General features: G+C 34.0%; 1 protein-coding gene and 1 long non-coding RNA gene across 2 annotated transcripts; both read right to left on the bottom strand.

Moving 5' to 3' along the window:
- Positions 1–3,780: 3,780 nt before the first annotated feature.
- On the bottom strand, positions 3,781–4,413 carry LOC117111319. The gene has a single exon (XM_033254247.1). The coding sequence runs from the start codon at positions 4,411–4,413 to the stop codon at positions 3,781–3,783; it is 633 nt and encodes a 210-aa protein (XP_033110138.1).
- A 14,176-nt stretch (positions 4,414–18,589) lies between these two features.
- LOC117111340 lies at positions 18,590–19,901 on the bottom strand. Its single transcript, XR_004445857.1, has 3 exons — positions 19,781–19,901; positions 19,311–19,398; positions 18,590–18,934 (listed from the first exon to the last, which is right to left on the bottom strand). It is a non-coding gene; the product is annotated as an uncharacterized LOC117111340 (long non-coding RNA).
- Positions 19,902–21,730: the final 1,829 nt, after the last annotated feature.

Genomic DNA, 21,730 nt, shown 5'->3' with positions numbered 1-21,730 from the left:
TGCTTGTTTTCCTGGACCATACAAAAACCCGCAATATATAGAATATAACCCGTTATAGAATAGGACTTTTAGGCATTGTTTACAATTTTATACACACTCGGCCAAATTGTCATGACGTCATCTTTCGTCGCTAATTTGGTATATTAAGCATATAATTTTTTACAAAATGACAAGTCAAAAATCATTAAATTTCACGATTCTAAGTGAGGTACAAAAGCAAATTTAAAATCTATTTTATATTAACAATTAAGCTGTTCATTGAAATAAATAAGTACCTCCTGTGTATCTTGGGATGCAATTGCTACTAATCAAACCATTAGGTACTCTTTGTATGAGTCGACAATTCATGTACATTCATACAAGATTCTTGTTTTCAAACTTTTTTGATGTGTTCATTGTGTACATTCATATTACAGTACATTCAATAATATGTTAACAAACAAATAAAATCAGATGCAATATAATGTGCTAAATTAATTTTGGTACTTTAAAATATTTTTCATTGATAATAAGTTATTACACATAAATGATTTTGAATATTTTGTATAATACTAAAACATATTTTCTGACTGAGGATGAAGCCTAGCTTTTTTACGATGCATTTTCAAGCGGCTGCTAATCGCGCCTCGCTGAAGTCTGGATCGTTGTTCAGGGCCATAGGCCAAGATTATGGTTTTAGCAGGGTACGCATGGAGATACAGGAAACAATATATATTATAATATACTAGTCTAGGACTATATATACAGTGTTTTTTATTAACATAATTTATCTAATTTCTAGCCAACCTTTTTTTAATTCCAGACAAATATTAGGCTGCCACCTAGAAAGTCTAACCAGCTAGAGTAGAAACAAGACTGAGGTATTCTAGGCTACTTCTAGCCTAGCTAGGCCGCCGTACCCTATCTTACATTTCATTTAATACCGACAATATTTTAACAATAGTTCAGTCACTGACTGTCGATATACAGCAGGGAGGTATACCCCTGTTATGGGAAGGGGAGGGCAGGGTAGCCTCTAGCTAGATAGGCTAGTTTTATATATTTATCGCTTATTTATGCAGTATACTCATGCTGATGATCCACTGTTCTTCCATCCAGGCCGAATTACACTGTACAATGGGCCTAAGTGTTACTAGGCCTAGCTACAGGATAAGACCATTAATAATCCTCAGCATTTCACAATCAATTAGCTTCATTCTTGTTGTCATCATCATTCTCCTCGTCATCATCATTTCCACTGTTATGTCATGATCCATCTCATTTTCGCCAAATAAACTTTTCAAATCGTCACAAAGTTCCATACTCGTCTTCTTGCCAAATACTAGTATCTGGTCTTTTAGGTTAAGGACCTTTAGGTACCACATTTCATTTTTCAAAGCTTCTTTTTTTTTTAGTTTCAGATGTACAAGATTTCACAAGCCTTTCAACATCTAGAGCATCTTTACATGGACCACCTTGCTTATGAACACTTTCAATTATGGACTGTTTCGTTTTTCTTCCTAAAGTTTTCGCTCAATTTTTCTTTTACTTGCTTTTCCACCTTTTTCTCCTGTTCAAGATGATGCTTTCTTGCAAGTTCTGCCTGTTTTCTAGCCCTTTTCAGCAAGATGCTTTGGTCAGCCTTCGACTTACAAGCCAATTTGAAACCGTTTTATTTTGTTTACACATTTGAATACCTGAGTGAATATACAGTGAGGCATGCCTCCTTCTAAACTGTGAGAAGTCCAAATCACCAAAACATACTCTGAAACAAAGTTTGTAATTTTGCAATGGGACATGGACTCTCGCAGTTCATCAGAGGCATGCTCTCCATATTTTCCACCTGGTAGAAAATCATCCAACTGCTTTTCAGTTACAGTTACGAAGCCCTTCATTAGTAATTTTAAAACATTCATTGTAATATTTTCGTACATATTTTCTTCGTTACAAAGACTTTCACACACAATATTATCAGTTATATCAAATTAATTAAATATCCCACTACTAGATTTCTTTAACAACTCTGAACTATCTTCACACCAATCCACAAAGCAACTGTGTGCATTTTCTGAATATAAATATGCACATCAGCATAGTTCACCTGGCTTTTCAACATTCGCCAAAAAGGACCTGTTATTTTGTAATGTATAATTCCCAATGCCCGAACACAAGCTTGTAAGTGATCAGAAAGGGCATCACAATACACACTATCCTGTTTTAGGTTTTTTGATTCTTTGAAATCTCCAAAAAACTTGACAATATTCTTTCGATGATGATATAATGCCCCTGCACCTTCAAAAAAATTATTGAGACGATTCATTCGAAAACTAATTACATGAGACTTTTCACCTTTGCTACTACAATAGCCCTCCCAATCAGCTTTACAACCATTCTTTTCATCTCCTCGTGGGCCCAGAATATCACAAGCCGTTCTTACATATCATGCTGGACCAGACTCGCCAGATGATTTATTAAACCTACAAAATTTTGTAAATGCGTCTCTGCCTATTAGATGAACGTAACTCAGCTTCTAAACTTTTCACATAATCTTTCATAACCGCTTCTGCTTTGTTTGACAGGCCTAACAAAAAGTGGACATTGCAGTACAAAAAATGGAGATCAATTGGTGTAACAAGGGTTTCAATTTTTTTGGCATTTAGCTTCTGATTAAATTATTTATTTACACTGGCTCTGTCAGACATTTAAGCAAACATTTTGGCCAGTATTGATTTATATATTTCTTCTCTATTTTGAGGATCTAGTATGTCTGATAGTTCTTCCATCATTCCTGTTGCGTTTTCTAAGAGAGTTTGGCTATCTTTGATGGCTACATATCTGACTGTCTCTTATACACATCTAGATGTGTATAAGAGACAGGGGACCAAAGGCTTAAACGTCTCATCCGAAAGATGGTGCGCTATAGTAACTTGTATTTCAGCCCTCTAGCTGAAACACAAGGAGAGGCAGTGATGGGAATTGAACCGCGGACCTAGAGATCTCCACGGTTCAACGCGCACACACAGTGGCTACCACCAGGTTAGCTGACTGAGCTAAGCTGCTCTCTCTGAATATTTTCATAAGTCTCGTACAATAACTTTTGTACAGTGAATATGAATATCATAACACTCGTGGGCCCAGAATATCACAAGCCGTTCTTACATATCATGCTGGACCAGACTCGCCAGATGATTTATTAAAGCTACAAAATTTTGTAAATGCGTCTCTGCCTATTAGATGAACGTAACTCAGCTTCTAAACTTTTCACATAATCTTTCATAACCGCTTCTGCTTTGTTTGACAGGCCTAACAAAAAGTGGGCATTGCAGTACAAAAAATGGAGATCAATTGGTGTAACAAGGGTTTCAATTCTTTTGGCATTTAGCTTCTGTTTAAATGATTTATTTACACTGGCTCTGTCAGACATTAAAGCAAACATTTTGGCCAGTATTGATTTATATATTTCTTCTCTATTTTGAGGATCTAGTATGTCTGATAGTTCTTCCATCATTCCTGTTGCGTTGTCTAAGAGAGTTTGGCTATCTTCGATGGCTACATATCTGAAACCTGTGGACAATGATAAACCGGAATCAATTGTCACCTGCATGCCTACCATTTTTTTGCCGTTTCTTCCAGTACCATCACTATGCAAATCCCATTTCTCAGTTAGAATTAATTGTTTCAGCCACCTGCAATTTGCTGAGATAGTGGGCCCTATCTGCCATATTCTTAACCATTGATGTCGATGGTACATGTATGTCTTTTAAATTTATTTTTTTATTAAACAACCATGATGACACAGTCTTAATGACCATAGAGCATTTGTTTGTCGGCACATCCCAGCTCCCCAACCAATTCCATAATACATTTCTCAATGTCCTCAGTAAAAGAGTGACCATTTGTTTCGCTCCTTCTTGTTTGCATCTCCCCATCAGCCATACATACATTTTCAGTCTCCAGTTCAACACACTGACATTTCATCCGATTCAGTTCTTTCATTGCCTGCACTTTTTTGTTACTGTACAATTTACATCGCTTTCTATACATACTTAATTGACTTGGAGCAGATTTTAAGTTAGTGTTTAGTTTTTCAATATTATGTGCGGTATCAAATTTAGCCAGCTTTTGGTTTATGCGGTTTTCCTTTTCCTTTAGATACTTGCCTCTCCGTTTCAATTTCCGGTACTCATTTGTATCTTTATACTGTTTTGAATCATTCTTTGCAGCTAACAGATTAGCAGTCAACTTGTTAACATTAGTCTGTAATTTTCGTACCTTCTTACAACTATATTTTAAATCCTTTTCTGCTATTAAAAGCTTGGTTTCTAAAACAGTTACCTGTTCACACTTTTCCATTAGCATATCTTCATAATTGTTAATCTTTTCATTTAAAGCAAGTATTTTGTTTTCATTCAGCAAATTTTCTTCCACCTGCATTGTTGGTCTATCAGTATTATTTAACAGTGTTTCTTCTTTTGATTGCTGGCCCTTGTGAGATGTATTACCTTTGTATTAAGGTGGGGAAATCGGTGATTAAGTGAGGGGACTGACTCGAAAAATAAGGTAATTTTACATGATTTTTAACATGAGCATGATTTGTGGACATGACTGGGGGAGACAGGCGAGTATTTTTTTTTAGGGGTGGGGACCATCCTAGACATGCCAATACCTAGCATACCATGCAATTTACCCTACGGTCCGCCACTGGTCTTGGAACATTACCTTGATGTCTGTTATTACATCTTGTACAGGGAACTATTGATTTAGACTGAAGCTTTAACAATAAAAGAAACTTTCAGTTTCTTCAGATAATCTTTATCAAAATAAATAAAATAATAAACAATAACAACAACATGCTCATTATCCTAATAAATGGTTTATGGTCATGCATTTGGAACTTCGTTACATTGTCTGATTCTAAATACTGCAAATGCCTTTGTTCAAGTGAGCTTAATATTCGAGAAGTGTTACCCTACCTCAATAAAAGTATGTTTTCTGGAATGTTATGAATTGACGACATTTCAATTTTTTGACTGACAAGTCCATTTGTGATAAAATTGGAATTATGCTATATTAAAATTATGCTATCTATGCTAGTATAGAGATGCTCCAGCCTAGAGATAGGTAGGAGGAAAGATTAGGCCTAGGCCTTAGCCCTATGCAAATGCGATGCAGGTGATATTCAAGAGTGGTTATGCATGTTTGGGGAGGAGAGGGGAGGAAGGGGGTGTGCTACATTCAGGGGTTGTGCCAGCGGGCCGGGGGGGCCAGGGCCCATTTGTCGGGGAGAAAAAGCACAATTCGTCGGGGAGAAAAAAAAATTATATGTATTTTCTACATATTATTGGACTAAAATCGATTAAATAAGCCTTTGAAACCCCTAAATTGTCCAAATTTTCAGGGGGCTTTGCCCGCAGGACCACTTTCGTAACCTTTTAATTGAAGCTCGACCACGCCCACTTAGGTTTCGTCGGGGAAATCTGACCCCCCCCCCCCCCCCTGCCCCCCCCCCCCCCCGTCGGGCAAATCATCGCGCCGCCTCTAGCAACATTAAAGAAGTCACCAATGCCGCTGGCTGAAACACAAGGCCATGATGGAGAAAATTAAGTCAGACAAAACGAAGAAAGCATACCATCGCGCAACATGCCAACGCTTTTCAAGAGAAGTATCTTCCAAGTATATAGGGACACTGGATGATGCTGGTATATTTTACGGCAACAGGATCGTGAAGAAAGAAAAGAAAAAAAAAAAAACCAAGGCAGCAGAGAATTGAAAGCACCGTCTGGATTAAAATAAGAGACAAATTTGAGGTGGTATTGCCTTCAGATAAGAAGAAAAACAGGATGACTCAGATGAAAGTCGTAATACTGTTTGAGGCAGCAAGCGATAACTTTCTTCTTCGAATTCCAGTTAACGTATTCCACGCACAACATCGATTCAGGTGGCAGATGGAATGCGTTCCGCTAGTATGATAAATGTAATTCGATGATGTCAGAATGCATAACAAGCCCTGAATTTTGAAAAGTTAATGCATTCGACAAAATGTAATCAATCGAAAAGCACATAATATTCAGCTGAGAAATACGTTTGCTGGAAGTACAGGGGAACCGTGCCCTGTGCTATAAAATATAAGATGCAGTTAAGAAAGAAAAAAAAAAGGTTAGCAAAAAAAGTGTGTTAACGGACCACGAAGGTGTGGTTGAAAGGGCAGAGTCGTTTGTATAAAACGATACACGGTAAAGCACAGATTGTTTAAATGACTTATTACAACGTGGAGGAATGACATGTTTTTACTACTAGGATCTGATAGAAAAGCATACAAGCAAATCACTAGAGGAACGCAAAGAAGAGATTTTTTTTCCACTATGTGGATTCGACAGAAAAAAAAAATTTGATCTCGCTGTTAGCTGGGAGGACGCGATGGATGAATGAATGCCGATGCGATCTATGTACAAGGTTTATGTTTTTACGAGGACAAAGCGAGGCAGTATCTTCGACAAACACTTTGATCATACAAAGTCTAGATTAGCCTTCAAAGGTCTCTTTTCTTCTTTCTCAGGAAGGAAGAAGGTAACACTACATTTAAGACGGGCAAGAATCAGTTAACGTATTTCACACACAACATCGATGGCAAACGGAATGCGTTCCGCTAGTATAATATATGTAATTCCATGATGTTAGAATGCATAAAAAGCACTCTCTGTCAAAAGAGTTTGTTGTATGGTCAAGTCATTTGTGAATTTTTTTTTCTGAATAGTGGAAGATATTCAGAAATTAAGTTGTCTTTAACTACCTTGCTAAATATTGGCATATTTTGCCTTCACGTATAGGCCTTCAACCTCTTCTAACAAATTGAATAAAAAAGTTATTATATGAAATTACTGTCTATCCCAAATACAATATTCGTATTTAAATACAGTATTATTATTATTATTATTTAACAATTCCTTGAGTATAGCTATTGGTAATCAGTTACTATAAATTAATGCCTGTTTGTATGATATTTGTTTAACTTTAGAGAAGATGTTGTTAGTTTTGTAAGTGAAATTTTGTATTTATTTCTCTCTTTGAAATGCCTCTCTAAAGAATTGAGATTTTGATAGTCCACTTGAGGTGAAAACTCTATCCAAGATGGATGGTGTTTTTTTTTTTCAAGCTTAGTGTTCTTGGTGGAATGGAACGTAAGGATTAATGTTGTCCCTGCTTGTGGCATGCGAGATCAAATCAGCAGCTGTTGATTATAGTAATCCGAGATATTCAGGTTTTTTTTTTACAATTTTATGTAATCTATTTTTTATGACATAACCCCTCAGTGTTTATATTATTATGTTTCCACTCTCTGGTAGGGTTTGCAATCGACAGGTTTTTTTTCTTTTTTTTTCGCGTTGGACATTGAGTCAGACTTAAGTTTAATAATAACAAATTTGGTAAAATGACTGAAGATGAACATCAGCCTCATTATCTTTTAAATCAAATCCAAACTGATTAAGAATTAACATTTAATACAGAGTGACCAATTTGCACTTTTACTGATGCCCTAATTTGAAGTCCTTGTAAGACTTCAAGAACTGCCACATATTCTGCATATAGTGATTCAAGATTTAGATTATGTTGATACATTCTCTGACATTGAAAAGATAAAAAAACAAATTGTTTATCATATTTATGGTTTTTTTTTGTTTTTTTTTAACAGATTGTGTATAACCAATTTCAAATTTGACATTACAATTTCTAGATTTTGTATACTTAATTCAATGATAGGCCTATCTACTTTTCTTAAAAATAAGGCAATGATAATATATTAACTATAATGATATTATTTGTATTGGTAATACTCTAATATATAGTATACAAAAAGTTCTAAATAATACATTAACATTACTTTTATTGAGTATATGACATGCCTAATACAAAGGTGTAATACAAAACATTATTGTAAAACGTACATTCAGTCGGAATTTAGGACTCCTTCGGGAATATCTTAGTTACTCTCGTAAATTAAATGTACGTCTGTACAGTAGATTGTTATCTGAAAATCTACATAATATATTCGAAAGTGTCCATCACTAATCAAACTCATGTTTGGTTCACCGCCATACATCGTCATAGCGTGGTGGTTAACCTTTACTCAGCAATTATGCAAGTTTGTTTATATCCGTTGAAGTATTGTACTATTAAAGCCCATGTGGCCTACGCAAATCTTATGGGTCACTACCTGAAACACAATCTGTACACTTATTTCTACCCCCCACCACACATACCTTTCAAATCTACTACTGTACACTTATGACACCTTGTCGTTAGCAACATTTATAATTCTTTACTATAATAACATGAATATGTACAATTTTATTTTCTTGAGTTGGCATATTTCAGAAAATCTATGGCATGCTCTTGAAAATTGTTATAAGTTCTTGATTTGCAATGCAATATTTTTTTTGCTAATTTTCAAATAATTAAATTTCATCATCTTTAACATAATGAATACTGTATAATAAATTCTAATCCGTAAATTTACTGTTCTGTGATCTAACATTTTTGTGTGTATTCTTATTTGGTGACTTGTGGCCAAAAACTATGTTCAAAATCACTGATAGAGAATTGCTCAGAGATAAAACAGCTTCAGTACAATTGAAGTATTGGGACATTGGAATCTGACAGATTGATAACCAAGAGATACAAGGTGACAATAAATGACTGGCTTTGAAATTTGCTTTTGAACAATTGAACTTGCAATAGAGACATGAGAAATATTTTTCCTGTTGACACATCCTGCAGATTATAGCACCTTGTGAATTGACAATTTTGAGATGAGATCAAGAGGATAACACACTTGCGCTTTAGTTAAAACAGTGGCAATGTATTGTACAGTACAACACAAAAATTGGTATCTTTTGAAAAATCAAGCCAATGGCAAGTGCCTATAGCCTGCTGAAACTTGTGAGAGTTTATACAAACATATTTTTATATTTGTCAAAATGCTGTTCACGATAAACTAAAATCAATAGATGAATTTATGGGGAAATGGTTGGAGATTAAACATCCATAATAATGATCAATATCTTGGACTCAAGACCAACCATTCCAGCATTTGTACAGTTGGTAAAAGTTTAATTGGCTGCATTCCTAAAGAACTGACTTGACTTTTCATATGCAATCCCATACTGTAAAGACCTCGCAGTGCTTTTGATTCAAGATCAAATGTCTAGCAATGATGGTATAATATAAAATTTGGTCATATTGGATGTATACTGTACTCCGAGATACTTTAGAAGAATTTGTCATTATGCTGATTATGGCTAGCAAGATGCAGTAAGTGGACATTTTTTATTTATAATTGAAACATGGAAAAGCAGGGGAGATGACTGAAACTGAAGTTTTAACACTGTCACCAAGTGGTATATTTGTTCCAAGAAAATGAGATACCATGATCACTGTTCATTAGAACTTTACAAAAACACATGGGGCAAGATGGTTATGTAGGCAGTTAGTGCAGAACAACATTGCTGCGAATTGAAAAGTGCCAGGTAGTTTATAAATCTTCCATATTTAAAACATTTACTATACAAGTGTCCAAGGTTGAAATGTTTTTTTAATACAAACACTGAAGAAGAAATGTGAAAATGTATACCTTCAATGATATTTACTTCTAAACGCAATGAGATACCATGCTTATTATTAGCCAGCAAGAGGAGGAGAGATATACGGACACAGAATTATTGTAGAACCAATTGTAGAGCCTTCAAGTTAGTTTGTATATTTTAAATGTTACAATTTAGATACAGTACAATGCTATCCAAAATTTCAGATTGTTATGAAAGTTTCTCTTATTATACAAATGCTGCATTTGTTTGCAATCAATAATGTAGTATTTCTCTTTTAACTTCATACTGCATTTCTGCTTTATAATACTACTTAAAATTTGTGTAACATGGTTATACTTATTACCTTTCATAATTTATTTTGAAATTGGCACATTACCATGTTTGTATTTTAATTGGACATCGTCAAGTTAAATTTGTATATGTGAATTTCTTAAGACAGTCTTTCAAATATACTTACCATATACAATCTATGGATATGCCAACTCCAGAAATTTGAAATTGTCTTAGCATGTTTTATATACTGTCAATTTGAGATCATTATATCCCATACATTTAATTTCTCATACTTCACCTATTCTTAATGCTCAATATGAAGATGAGATTTTATATTTAATGAATTCCTGGGTTATCTTTGTGGTAGCACTTCTGAAGTATGTGCCATACGTTAAACACACTTTCAAAGTAGCCTACCAGTCCACAACTAAAGGCTAGTTGATGTGCTACACACAGCACAACTTATCTTGTGTTATTTCTTCCTTTTCTCATGTTTCAAATCTTTTTTTTTTTCAAATTAATTATGTCTTAATGACTGCTTCCTGAATAGTGGTCACTAATTCAGAAGCAGGTACACATTGACTGTTGTACTTACATACCTCAATGTGATATTTCCAATTTTTAAGCCGCACTATAGTATTTCCTAAATTTAATACTGCCACATCCAAACTTATACAGAAACTTGTAATTTGGAGCTTTAAGTATTAACATTTCTTTCTCTTCATTTTTGATAAACTTTTACTGTACCTAAGCATTAACACTTTAGGTAGTGTACTTTCTCTGGAGCACCCTCCAATTGTGAGCTGACAACTTCAAAACATTTTTGTGTCTTCTAAATTTAATTTTACCGAATAGTTAACATTGCTTTTCTTTCTATAAATTCCTTGTTCAAATATTAATACTGTAATACCCCTTCTTTTCCTTTTCAGTCTTTCTAATTTCTTATCATTTTAAACCAGTAACCAACCAATTGAAAGCATAGTATTAAATTCAAAAATAGAATGACCTCTGTAAATGTTAAGAACAGGTTTCATCCAGTGCTTACCTATGCAAAATGCTGTTCAATACAAAATGCTGTTTGACGATAAACTCTCCTTGTCACTGCAGCATTTTGATCATTTCCATCAAATTTGTTTAAATCACCATTATAAGCATTGGTAGTCGTTCGTTTGTGATGCGTTGCAACATAGCAGTGTCATGGAGACATGCTACCGTTATTGTTGTTGTTTCCAATTTCACTCTCATCTTTCAAAGGCAATTGAATTTTCGTTCCCGAATAACCTTTCTTGTTCGGATTTTTGATTGATTTTACAGTTTCAATTCCCTTCCATGGGGGTTCAAAATTTTTCCCTTCAAATGGGTGTCATGTGGTAACGTCTGCAAGTTTATCCAGAGTCGCCCAGGAGAATACTTTGATGTTGCGCACGTTTAAATTGTTTGTATATTGAGTGTTTTCGGATATAGGCCTACAATGTCTTTAATTATGAACTATTAGTCACTGACAACCTGAACATTCAATGAGAAATAGTTTTCCTGTATCCAAAAAGTTCAGCATCAGCACCCCCTTCCATCCACACTGAAAGGACTAACTTTACAATTACGTTTTTTAAATCCTTCAAGTATTTCTTCTACTTCTTGGTCCTTTGGAAAATGTATACATAAGCAGTTTCTGCTTGCAATTAAGTGATTCCTTGAATATCTTTTTCATCTGAAGAATCCATGGTGATAGGTCTAGTTGATGATCGCGTGTGCTTCTGCCATGTAGGTACAAAGAACTTAATGAGTAAACTGATGTCTCCCAAGTTTGATGAACATTGAATTTGGGTTCCTTTGAATTTTTGTTGTTCCCATATGTACAGTAATATTTCTGTACTACGATAATACGATTAATTAGACAAACACTATAAAATATACTATACTATAACTATATTTATTGAATACACAAGTTGAACAGGTTGTAGATGTTAATGCTATACTAGCTGGAATATAGTGTCTCAATAGGTAAGGTTTGCTACCTAATATTATAATTTGCTGAGTCACATAACCACAGGTATTTATTCGAAGATAAAGTTAGAGGGTGGTTAGCTTATTGTGTTGCTATTGAGATGGGTATATTGTAACATCTCCCTTCTTTTTTGAGAATTAATATTGCCTACAAGCATTATATATACATATAATGGTTTTGCGACAGCTATTATTTATATATAATGAAATGTAAAAGCGGTTTATATAATGAATTTGAAGTCAATTCGTTATTTATATATAATGAAATCAGTGAACTTATTATATATAAATAATTGTAAGTTACTTTTCATTATTTATATATAATGATTTGTTACCTTTTCATTATTTATATATAATGGAATCAGTGAAATTATTATATATAAATAATTGTAAGTTACTTTTCATTATTTATATTTAATGATGTGTTACCCTTACTTTATTTATATATAATGAAACCAGTAACCTTATTATATATAAATAATATTTGGTTACCCTTTCATTATTTCATTATTTATATATAATGAAATCAGTAAACTAATTATATATAAATAATGAAAACGTTAACGCAATTATTTACATATAATCTTTTAGACGTAAATGCATTATATATAAATACTAGGTGATCTATTGAATTATATGTTAAATAAAGAATTATATATGAATAATTGTGTTAAATAATAAACTTACACTTGGCGCCTCATAATCCTCAAACTTTTAAAATGCTTCTGAAATAATCCAAGGCGTATGTGTAACCCTGGAGGGCAAACCTAATGGAGTACCACATTGTTTAGAAATCGTTAGGAAATACATTAGGCCCTATAATTTTAAATTTTGTATGTAATTGATATTTTTTTTCAAGAACTTACTTGATGTATTGGAAAGTTAAAGATTACTTCAGAAATAATGTTATTGTATAATTTCACCCTGGTTATTCTGCTGCCGCCATCCTTAAACCTTTTGAGGTCACTCTTTAAGGTGTCTAGGTTTCTGGGTGGGCCCTTAGATGTTTTAGTTTTGTGGCAGTAAAGACAACAATGATGACCTTAAAAATGAAATGGTAAGTTTTTAGAATATTAAACACATGATAATGAAAATGATTTATAAATGCATTATACACATTCTAATTATTTATGTCATTACTGTAGATCAATATTAGGTAAATATATTGTTGTTACCACTAGCTCCTGTTAAACCATACATTCGTGTGAGATACTCATAGTCCCCAAATGCAAAAACCTTGAATTTCTTGTCACTGAAAAAGAGTATTTTATTTTCATAATTAGTTTAATTGATAATGTATTTAATTTGTGTCTTGATGGTTATATTGTACCAAACTCACTTCCATGTTGCGGTGTCCAAATCTTCAATTTGTGGCACAAGTCTCATCATGCTTGTTTGTAGATTATACAAGTTGTTGGTACCCTCGAATACCTATATGGAGGTAGTATTCTGGAGGGAATTTGGATGTGCAACATTACATATTTGTAACATCATCTTAAAGGTGCCTCCTCACTAAATTGTCCCAATCTTCAGCAATACCTCATCGTCAGAGATCAGCCCATTATGACATATCAACAAGTTAAGGCTTTGAAAGGAAAAATGAAAATAAATTAAGTTATTAATGTACAGTATATTAAAAAAAATAAATATTTGAAAAACATAAAAATAACCAATAAAAGCAGATTTGATTAAAGAAACCTGTATTATATTTACTTATTAACCTTATTTATTTGTTGCTTTATTTTTCTTTTGTATCTCGCACCTGGACACATGACATCTCTTTAATGACTAAATTGCTTGTCAAGTCATCATTACCCATTAGAGGTACAAATTCAGGGGTCAAGTTTTCATCAGTGATGCTTTCTACTTGTCCACGCATTTTCCGTTCACATTCTGCATGTACACCATATTTTTTCAACCAGATTTTTCTGGGGGAAAAAATCTTTCATTATTATATTATTTGTTTGTTGTAAGATTGCTAATAAAGGATTATGAATTTTTTTTACAAATACTTGCCCACACTACTACAATACTGTAATACTCTCTGTTTCGTTTCCAGGTGGGGCCAAGATTAGTTTTAAGAGAAGGCAGATCGATCTCGAAATGGCATTTGTATGGGTACAGAAAGGATTTTACGCAGTTGATCTGGTGTACTTCTAACCTCATTCTCCTGTTGGCTTATACTTTCGTTTCCACTCTACAGCTCCCTCACTTTCAACATAAACTTTTTTCTCTTGTTTAATGTCTTTTGACAGACATTAGCTAATGATATTCGAACTGCTGGAGGGCCAACGATTTAATGATCTAACAAAAAAAAAAAAACTAACATGTTGAATTTTAATATAAAAGAAGGGATAAAATAGTAAAAATTGGCAAAGGCTGACTCATATTATTATTTAGTCTAGGTTTGACTGAATAATATTGATTTATTAAAAAAAGAAAAAAATTATAACAAAATGAAAAACAATTTATACTAAAAAAACAAATACATTGCTGCTGATGCAGTTTTTTGGTTGTGTTGTTTTGATGTGTATCCAAACAATGAATTTCCATGATATTTTTTGGTGTGATAATAATGGGATCTTGGATTGAATAAAGACAAAATGTGAGCAGGTGCAGATCCAGTAGGGGGCATGTGCCACTAACTTTTTAAAAATGCATATCAATGTTATGTGCCACTCTATTCAGAAACTGTTGTGCCCCACCCCCTTGAAAAATTCTGGATCTGCCCAAGGTGTGATCTGCAGTTTATAAGTTGACTATAGGCAGGATTTATTGATTGTAAAGTACTGCGATGCTCACCTTTCCATTACCATAAAATGTTGCTCTACCATCAACAGACTGAATTAATTTCATTTTCATAATATGGTTGCCAATTTTCTCCATTTCCTGTGTGAGGGGCTCATCGAATGGTTTTTGTAGTATTGGTCTTTGTAGTATTTCATTAACATTCAAATTTGGTTGATTACATTGATTAAAGTCATGATCAGGTACACAAACGTGAACATCACATTCTCTACATTGCATTACACAGCAACATGTTTTACAGTTTTACTGGACAGATAACATTCAACGAACAATACAGGGACAGCAACAACAGATGAAAAATGAACATTGTTGTGACAAACAGGACACTCAGTTGTATCAACAACATTAACAAACAGAGGCAGGACATTTCAGAAAAGTTTCCTTCCATAGACAGCAATGACAAGAAAAACAAGGCCTAGCACCAAACAGCAAAGTCAAACAATATAGCAATAACATGGGCCTGAAAGAAGTTAATTAATTAATCACTCTATCAATTTAACCAATCAATCAAATTAAATTAAAGACGATGCACGATGTTTCAACAATCAATATCTACTGTGCAGGTGAAAACAACAACTGATTCCACTTCAAGTTCAATTTTGAATGGCATATCATTTTATAACAAATACATTTGATAAGGCTGTTGCAACTCTTATCAATTCTGGTCTTAAAACTGTACACATGATTTCCTGAGATATTCATAGAATAAAGGTATATTATTAGAAACAAACATTTCACTAGCACTACATCATCTTGGACGTCTTAATATCATCTTAAAGGCATTATTATAGCAAACTTGTAAAGACTTTATGGTTTTAACATTGTAATCACACCATAACGCCGCACAATACGTACTAAGACAGTATAACTTAAATAAAAAAAAGTTTATATCCACAGAGCATTTGCTAAATTTCCTAGTTAAGGAGTTGTTCTGATACACAATGAACGATATTGCCTTTTTATATCTAGCTCATCTCTACCATAGCTAACTAAGTTCATCGCCACACAGGACAGTCCTATAAGTTCCGTTAAACTTTCTATTCCTGGGACTAAATCACATGCACATAGATTTTTCGAGTTATATAAAGTATCAAATTCATTAGCATATTCTTCACAAAGATTAACGAGCTTTTGAAGGGCATCTAGCGAATGTGCAAGTAGCACAATATCATCAGCGTAACTTAAATTATTAAGTTTGATTTTGTTAAGCTCACATCCATAATTACAATTACTTAATATGGTATTCAGACTATCAATATATACATTGTATAACAGAGGAGACATAACTCCACCTTGTCGGACACCATTCGTTATTTTGACTGGGAATTACACCATCTAACAAAGAATCTTTGTTTCTCATACCACAATTTTAGAACTCTAACAGCAATAAGGTTAAGTGCCCCTTTCAAATTATTGCTTATACAAGGACCAATGATTCACTCTATCGAACTCTTTAAGCGTCAAGAAAACAAGCAAATTCGGGACTCCCGTTTCTATTATAGTACTCCATAGACTGTCTAAAAACAAAGATGCACGTTTCAGTGCAGTGTTGACTTTTGAAGGCGAACTGATGATCTCCAGACTTAAGAGTATCCCCACAGTAATTAATCAACAAGTTCTCAAAAACTTTAGACAGTACGGATGCTAGTGCTATCGGTCTGTAATTATCCATACTAGTAATGTCACCAGACTTAACTTTTAACTACAGTTATTAAAACAACTCGCACCATTTCTTCAGGAACGTAACCATGAATACACGTGGCATTAAAACATAAGCTAAGTTTATTTATTTATTGACACTTCACTTTTAGAACGGTGGCACACACAGCTCGTGTGATGCGGTCGGACAACAATAACAACTAAAATACAAAAGTACAAAAACAAATCAAAGAAAAGCACATAAAATTAACCCGGAATGTAAATGAAGCCAATAGCTTAACTCAAAAAGTTTTAACTACTATATAGGCTTAAATTTTGAAAATGTAAACTAAAGGTACAGAATCAAAACGTAAAAATGAAATAAAAATTAAACAGGAATTACAAAAATCAAGTAAAAATTAGAAAAAAGCACCAAAATCATAAACATATGTATACATATATACATATATATACACATGCATATACATATATATAAGTAAAACATAAAACATCAACACGTTTACCAGAGTGTTTTAGATGCTCAGCACGACAGTTATACTTTACCACCAATACTGTCTTTCTGTTTAGTAAGTTATGTAATAGGCCTATTTTGGTGTTATTGTATTGTGTGTTATATTTTGGATATTTATGTTATTTTACAATAAAATCTATCTTAGATTCGAATCTTAATTGAATACCATTATCACAGTCTATTATCTGTCTATCTAGGCCCTTGGCAAATAAACTACTCAAAATTAACTGGAGTTCAGGCAAATCATGCAGAACAAATACTGTACTATTGTTTCCTCACCAATTTAAATGTAAAAATATAGATTATCATCTAATAACAAGATACTCTATCCTACCTATCTCGAAAAACTTTAATTAAATTAAAATTTATGTTTTAATTAGTAATAACAATCCCTCGCTAAAATCCTTGTACTCTCGAGGGTAGCCGGAAGCGTGATTCCCAATATATACTGCAGTCTTAAAAGTATGATAATTTAATTTGTGTTAATAAATACAAAACTAATAATTCTTAGAGGGTATTAAAATATAAATCATATCTTGCATAATGGTGGATCCGAATAAATATCGCTAATTGGGACATTTTTATACCGTTTGCACAACCGACTTTTCACTTCCGCATTGAAAAGTTTGGTTGTCATTGCGATGATTAACACTTTTAATTTACGTGCCGGTCGTTCTCAACGCCCTCTATAGTTTCAGTCGTGACAGGATATGATCCTATTTTAGCAATATCGGGAACATATGTGACATGTAGCCCACAGTGTGAACACACTGTGGCCACAGTGTGTTTTTACACAGAAACCACATTGTGAAATTCGCATTAAGTCCACAGTGTGAACACACTGTGACCAAAGTGTTTTTTACAGGACAGTGATATTTACTAGTAGTAGTCCACAGGGTGAACACACTGTGGCACACACTGTGGCAGTGTGTAATTTTTACACAGGAAACAGTGTGAAATTCACATAGTGGTCGACGGTGTGTACACACTGACCAAAGTGTGTTTTTACCTAGAAACCAGTGGGAAATTCACATGGTAGTCCACGTTTTATTTAGACGAATTCTGTTCCTTGAGTTCTTCACTTCCTGAGCTCTTGTCTGATTAGTTGTGCACGTTTTCGCTTTACAAAGAGTAGAAACAGCGTGAACACCTTCAATAGAACATGTGAATGCGCATGCAAAACAGGCTTTACTGAAACCTCTCTGCTAGAATTCACCGGCCATTCACCATTTTGTTTAATATTTGTACATGTAAGAAAATAATGTAATGGTATAGAATTTCTGTAGAAACAATTTTATAGAATTTCTACAGCATTTTTATAGGCTAATTCTAAATGATTTTCTATCTATGAAAATTCCAGGCGTTGAACAAAATGTGCTGCATATTAGTCCACCGGAAATACGGATTTGACTGGACAAAATTGCAACAAAACGTTTTATGGTCTAAATATAAACTTAATTATATGTAAAATAACATACTAAAAGTTTACCAAAATAGGACGTACATAAAGGTGTTTTTTATAACCAAAAGTTCAGCACTATTTGAAAGTAGACTTTTACACGGTACGTACTGCGGTTTTCCAACTTTTCTTGATTATGATTGGTCAACATTTAGGTCATCGTCCTGTTGGACACACAGCCATGAACACTAATGATTCAGTAGCTATTTTGGAGAGTACTTGGGAATTTCCATAATTCACAAAGCCACTGTATTGTTGGTTTTTGCGTCCAAAAATGACAGTTTCCTGATGTGATTAGATTGATAATAAGTGTTACGTCATTGCAGACTTCCCATTTTGTCACTCATTCTAAGCTGCACAATTACTTCAGAAAGAAAACCATTGACATTCAACTGAGCACCACCAATTTATAATATATTAAGAGTCTGCAAAGTGCAGGATTTTGGCACTGATACAGTATAATCACTTTTGGGGAGTGATACTGTAATGTTACTGCCACTTGTTTTGCAATGTCAGAATAGCGTTTTCCTATCACTGAAAGTGTAGAGAGCTAACAAAGTGACATTTGATCGGCTCTGAATTTTCTTCACTTTGAAGTACATTTTATCAGAAATATTTCTTCCTTGTGTCGATAGAAATCTGTTGAATTATAACATTAAAAGAAAAGTTATTTTTGCACTGTTCAAAATGAAGAATAAAAAAATAGCTATAGGCCTAGATGGATAAATTATTCATTTATTTAAAATAATTTCATTTTTTTTTCCAAAAAAGTGTAATTCCCCTTGGGTTTTTTCTATGTAAATAAAGGCCAAGAGCATATGCCTAAATACTGTGAAACCTTCAATATTATGAAAATAAATCTTTAACCATAATACAAAAAATGGTGACATAGACTAGGCCCAGCCTAATATTCTGGTCTATTAGGCCTAAACAAAGAACATTGTCATAAGCCTTGTTAGTTGAATAAATATTAATAACACCGACTAAAAATTAGAAAAAATACTATAAAACATACCTACAATACGAAATTAAATACCAGTTTGTTCTTCATATAGGCACCTTGAAAACAGCATACCATCACTACATTCTCTTTTCTGTATTGTCTAAACCGGTCCAAAATAAATGAAGAAATACGACGTTAGTCACACTGAGAGTGTACTTTCAAAATTTTATATAAGATTGAGGGTGGAATTGGAGATAATTCCTAAGTGAATTCTAAATGGCTGAATCTAGGCTCCCTATGGCAGCCATCTTGGATAGTACACCCACGCAGCTCTGCGTTTTAGGAACGTCGATTGCATTACAGTTTTCACCCCAGGTATTCTTATAATTCGCTTGAATAGGCCTACTTATTTTTATTTAGTTTTTTAGGGTGGGCTTGGTTTAGCATTTCAAGTTCTATACGAATATCTGAACCAAAGTCAGATATTCACCTTTGAATTATCACGCTTGTATGCCTCATAATTGGTCGTTTTAAATCTTTACCTAAGTGGTTGCTTGTAAAAGGCAACTACCTCTTTGTTGGCACCATATCTTCAATCAACTCGTCCATTTCGGACTCCGAAACCTAATTTGTTCTTTGTCCTTCCAACTAGGTGGGAAGAGCTTGAATAATCTTTACCCCCTCGGATTTATTGTGAGTCCACAAGTCTCTTGCGCCAAAGAAACCTCCATTACCTCCATAGCGATAGCTTATCATTTCCTACTACAGAAGGACTGCTCATGTTCATAACGTCATGAGGCCTGTGAGTCATTCGTTTTGTTACATGTTACAATTATTTTTTTTGCGCATTTGGCTATCTACATTTTAACTGTAGACCTGTACATTTAAATAAAAGCTGTTTTAGGATGCAGCGGACGTACATGCACAGTACGAGGGGATTTAGGGGTGGGTGAGGTCGTTCTCTACGTAATTAACAGTGTCTAGGCCTACATACTGTAGTTAATGATGGAAATATGTCTGATTCATCTATAACTTGGCCTATATAGGCCTATATGTAAATGTTGTAAATGATGAAAAGAAGTAAGCCTAGCCTAGAGAGGTCTATCCGTCGTCCACACACCAACGGTACGTATAAGTAGGCAGTGTGAATCAGGATATAGTATAACCAATGGCTAGGATAGCCTGACTGTCCATCATGCCCCCTCCCCCCGTAATGGAACTAACCAAAAAAAAAAAAGAAGCCAAGTTGCTACCACCATTAATTAAATAATTAACAAACATCCATATTAAATGAATTGGGATTAGGCCCCCTAGTGTAGGCCTAGACCTAAGTGAAGACGGAGAAAAATGCGTATTGCCATGACTTTTAATTATAATTTTCGGAAATATGCCTAACGTTTAGGTCCTCCCTATTTGAAATTTATCCAGTTCAACTTTGGCCTTTGATGAAACGTAAGGATACCTTTTTCTCGTACTTTCTGAGTAAACAAATAGGCAGATCTTTCTGACTGAAGTCCTTGTTATTGGGCCCGAACGGACGTAAAAACTTTTGAAAACAATTATTAATTTGTGGGAATCATCCCCTGACCTACCAAAACGGAGCCAAGTCGATCTCACGGAAACGGTAGTCAAATCTCGATCAATCAAATAAAAAAAAAAAAAACCTACCTAGGCCTATGCCTATGAAGTAATTTATGACTAGGACTAGCCTAGCCCTATCTATAAATAGTATAATAATAAGCCTACTAAAAAAAATATCGCTGAGGATTTAAATATTTTATAGGCCCCCTATGTATATACTTTTAAAATTAGGCCTAGCCTACGGCCTCAGACAGAATAAAGTCTGACAAAAACTTCTTTAATTTAATACAGTAACATAGAATAGGGCCAGATAAGAAACGCAAACACAATGTGGCCTACAGTAGGCAGGCCTATCTATGGGCGTCTACTGCTGCACACCTGAGGCTGCAGATCTATAGAGATGTGCTAGGTCTCTATAGATTCTTATACTACTCGAGATACTATATATGACAAAGTGGACATACTCACCAGTCACTAGCAGGTGAATTCACACGCTAAATAGTGGTAGTAAGTTGATCATATTAGATCTAAAGTTCTTCCAGGCTTATTTTTTCTTAAGAAATCCAGTGATTTAATTCCCACTCATTTACAATCCCTTCTATATAAAGCTATTGTTGCACCCCATTTTGACTATTGCAATATAGTTTGGGGGAGGTGCAACAAAATATTAAGAAATAAATTACAAATATTACAAAACAGGGCAGCTAAAATTATTACCAAAAAACGAAAATATGACTCAAGTACTCAAGCACTTGTGGAACTTAAATGGCCTAATCTTGATCAAATGCTCAACATTAATGAAAATATCACAATGTACAAAATAATGAATGACTTAGCTCCTAATTATTTAAAAAATAGATTTATTCAAAGAGAAAGTAAATACAACACTAGGTCAAATGACAACCTTAACG

The sequence above is a fragment of the Anneissia japonica genome, unplaced genomic scaffold, assembly GCF_011630105.1.
Source record: "Anneissia japonica isolate Jap-2015-1 unplaced genomic scaffold, ASM1163010v1 scaffold287805_len679488_cov178, whole genome shotgun sequence".
Taxonomy (NCBI): domain Eukaryota; kingdom Metazoa; phylum Echinodermata; class Crinoidea; order Comatulida; family Comatulidae; genus Anneissia; species Anneissia japonica.
The sequence above is the reverse complement of the archived record's forward strand: the minus strand, read 5'-3'. Positions and strand labels throughout refer to the sequence as shown.

Excerpts from the sequence above, each read along its gene's own strand:
- LOC117111319 (XM_033254247.1), bottom strand. The coding sequence starts at position 4,413 with ATGCAGGTGGAAGAAAATTTGCTGAATGAAAACAAAATACTTGCTTTA.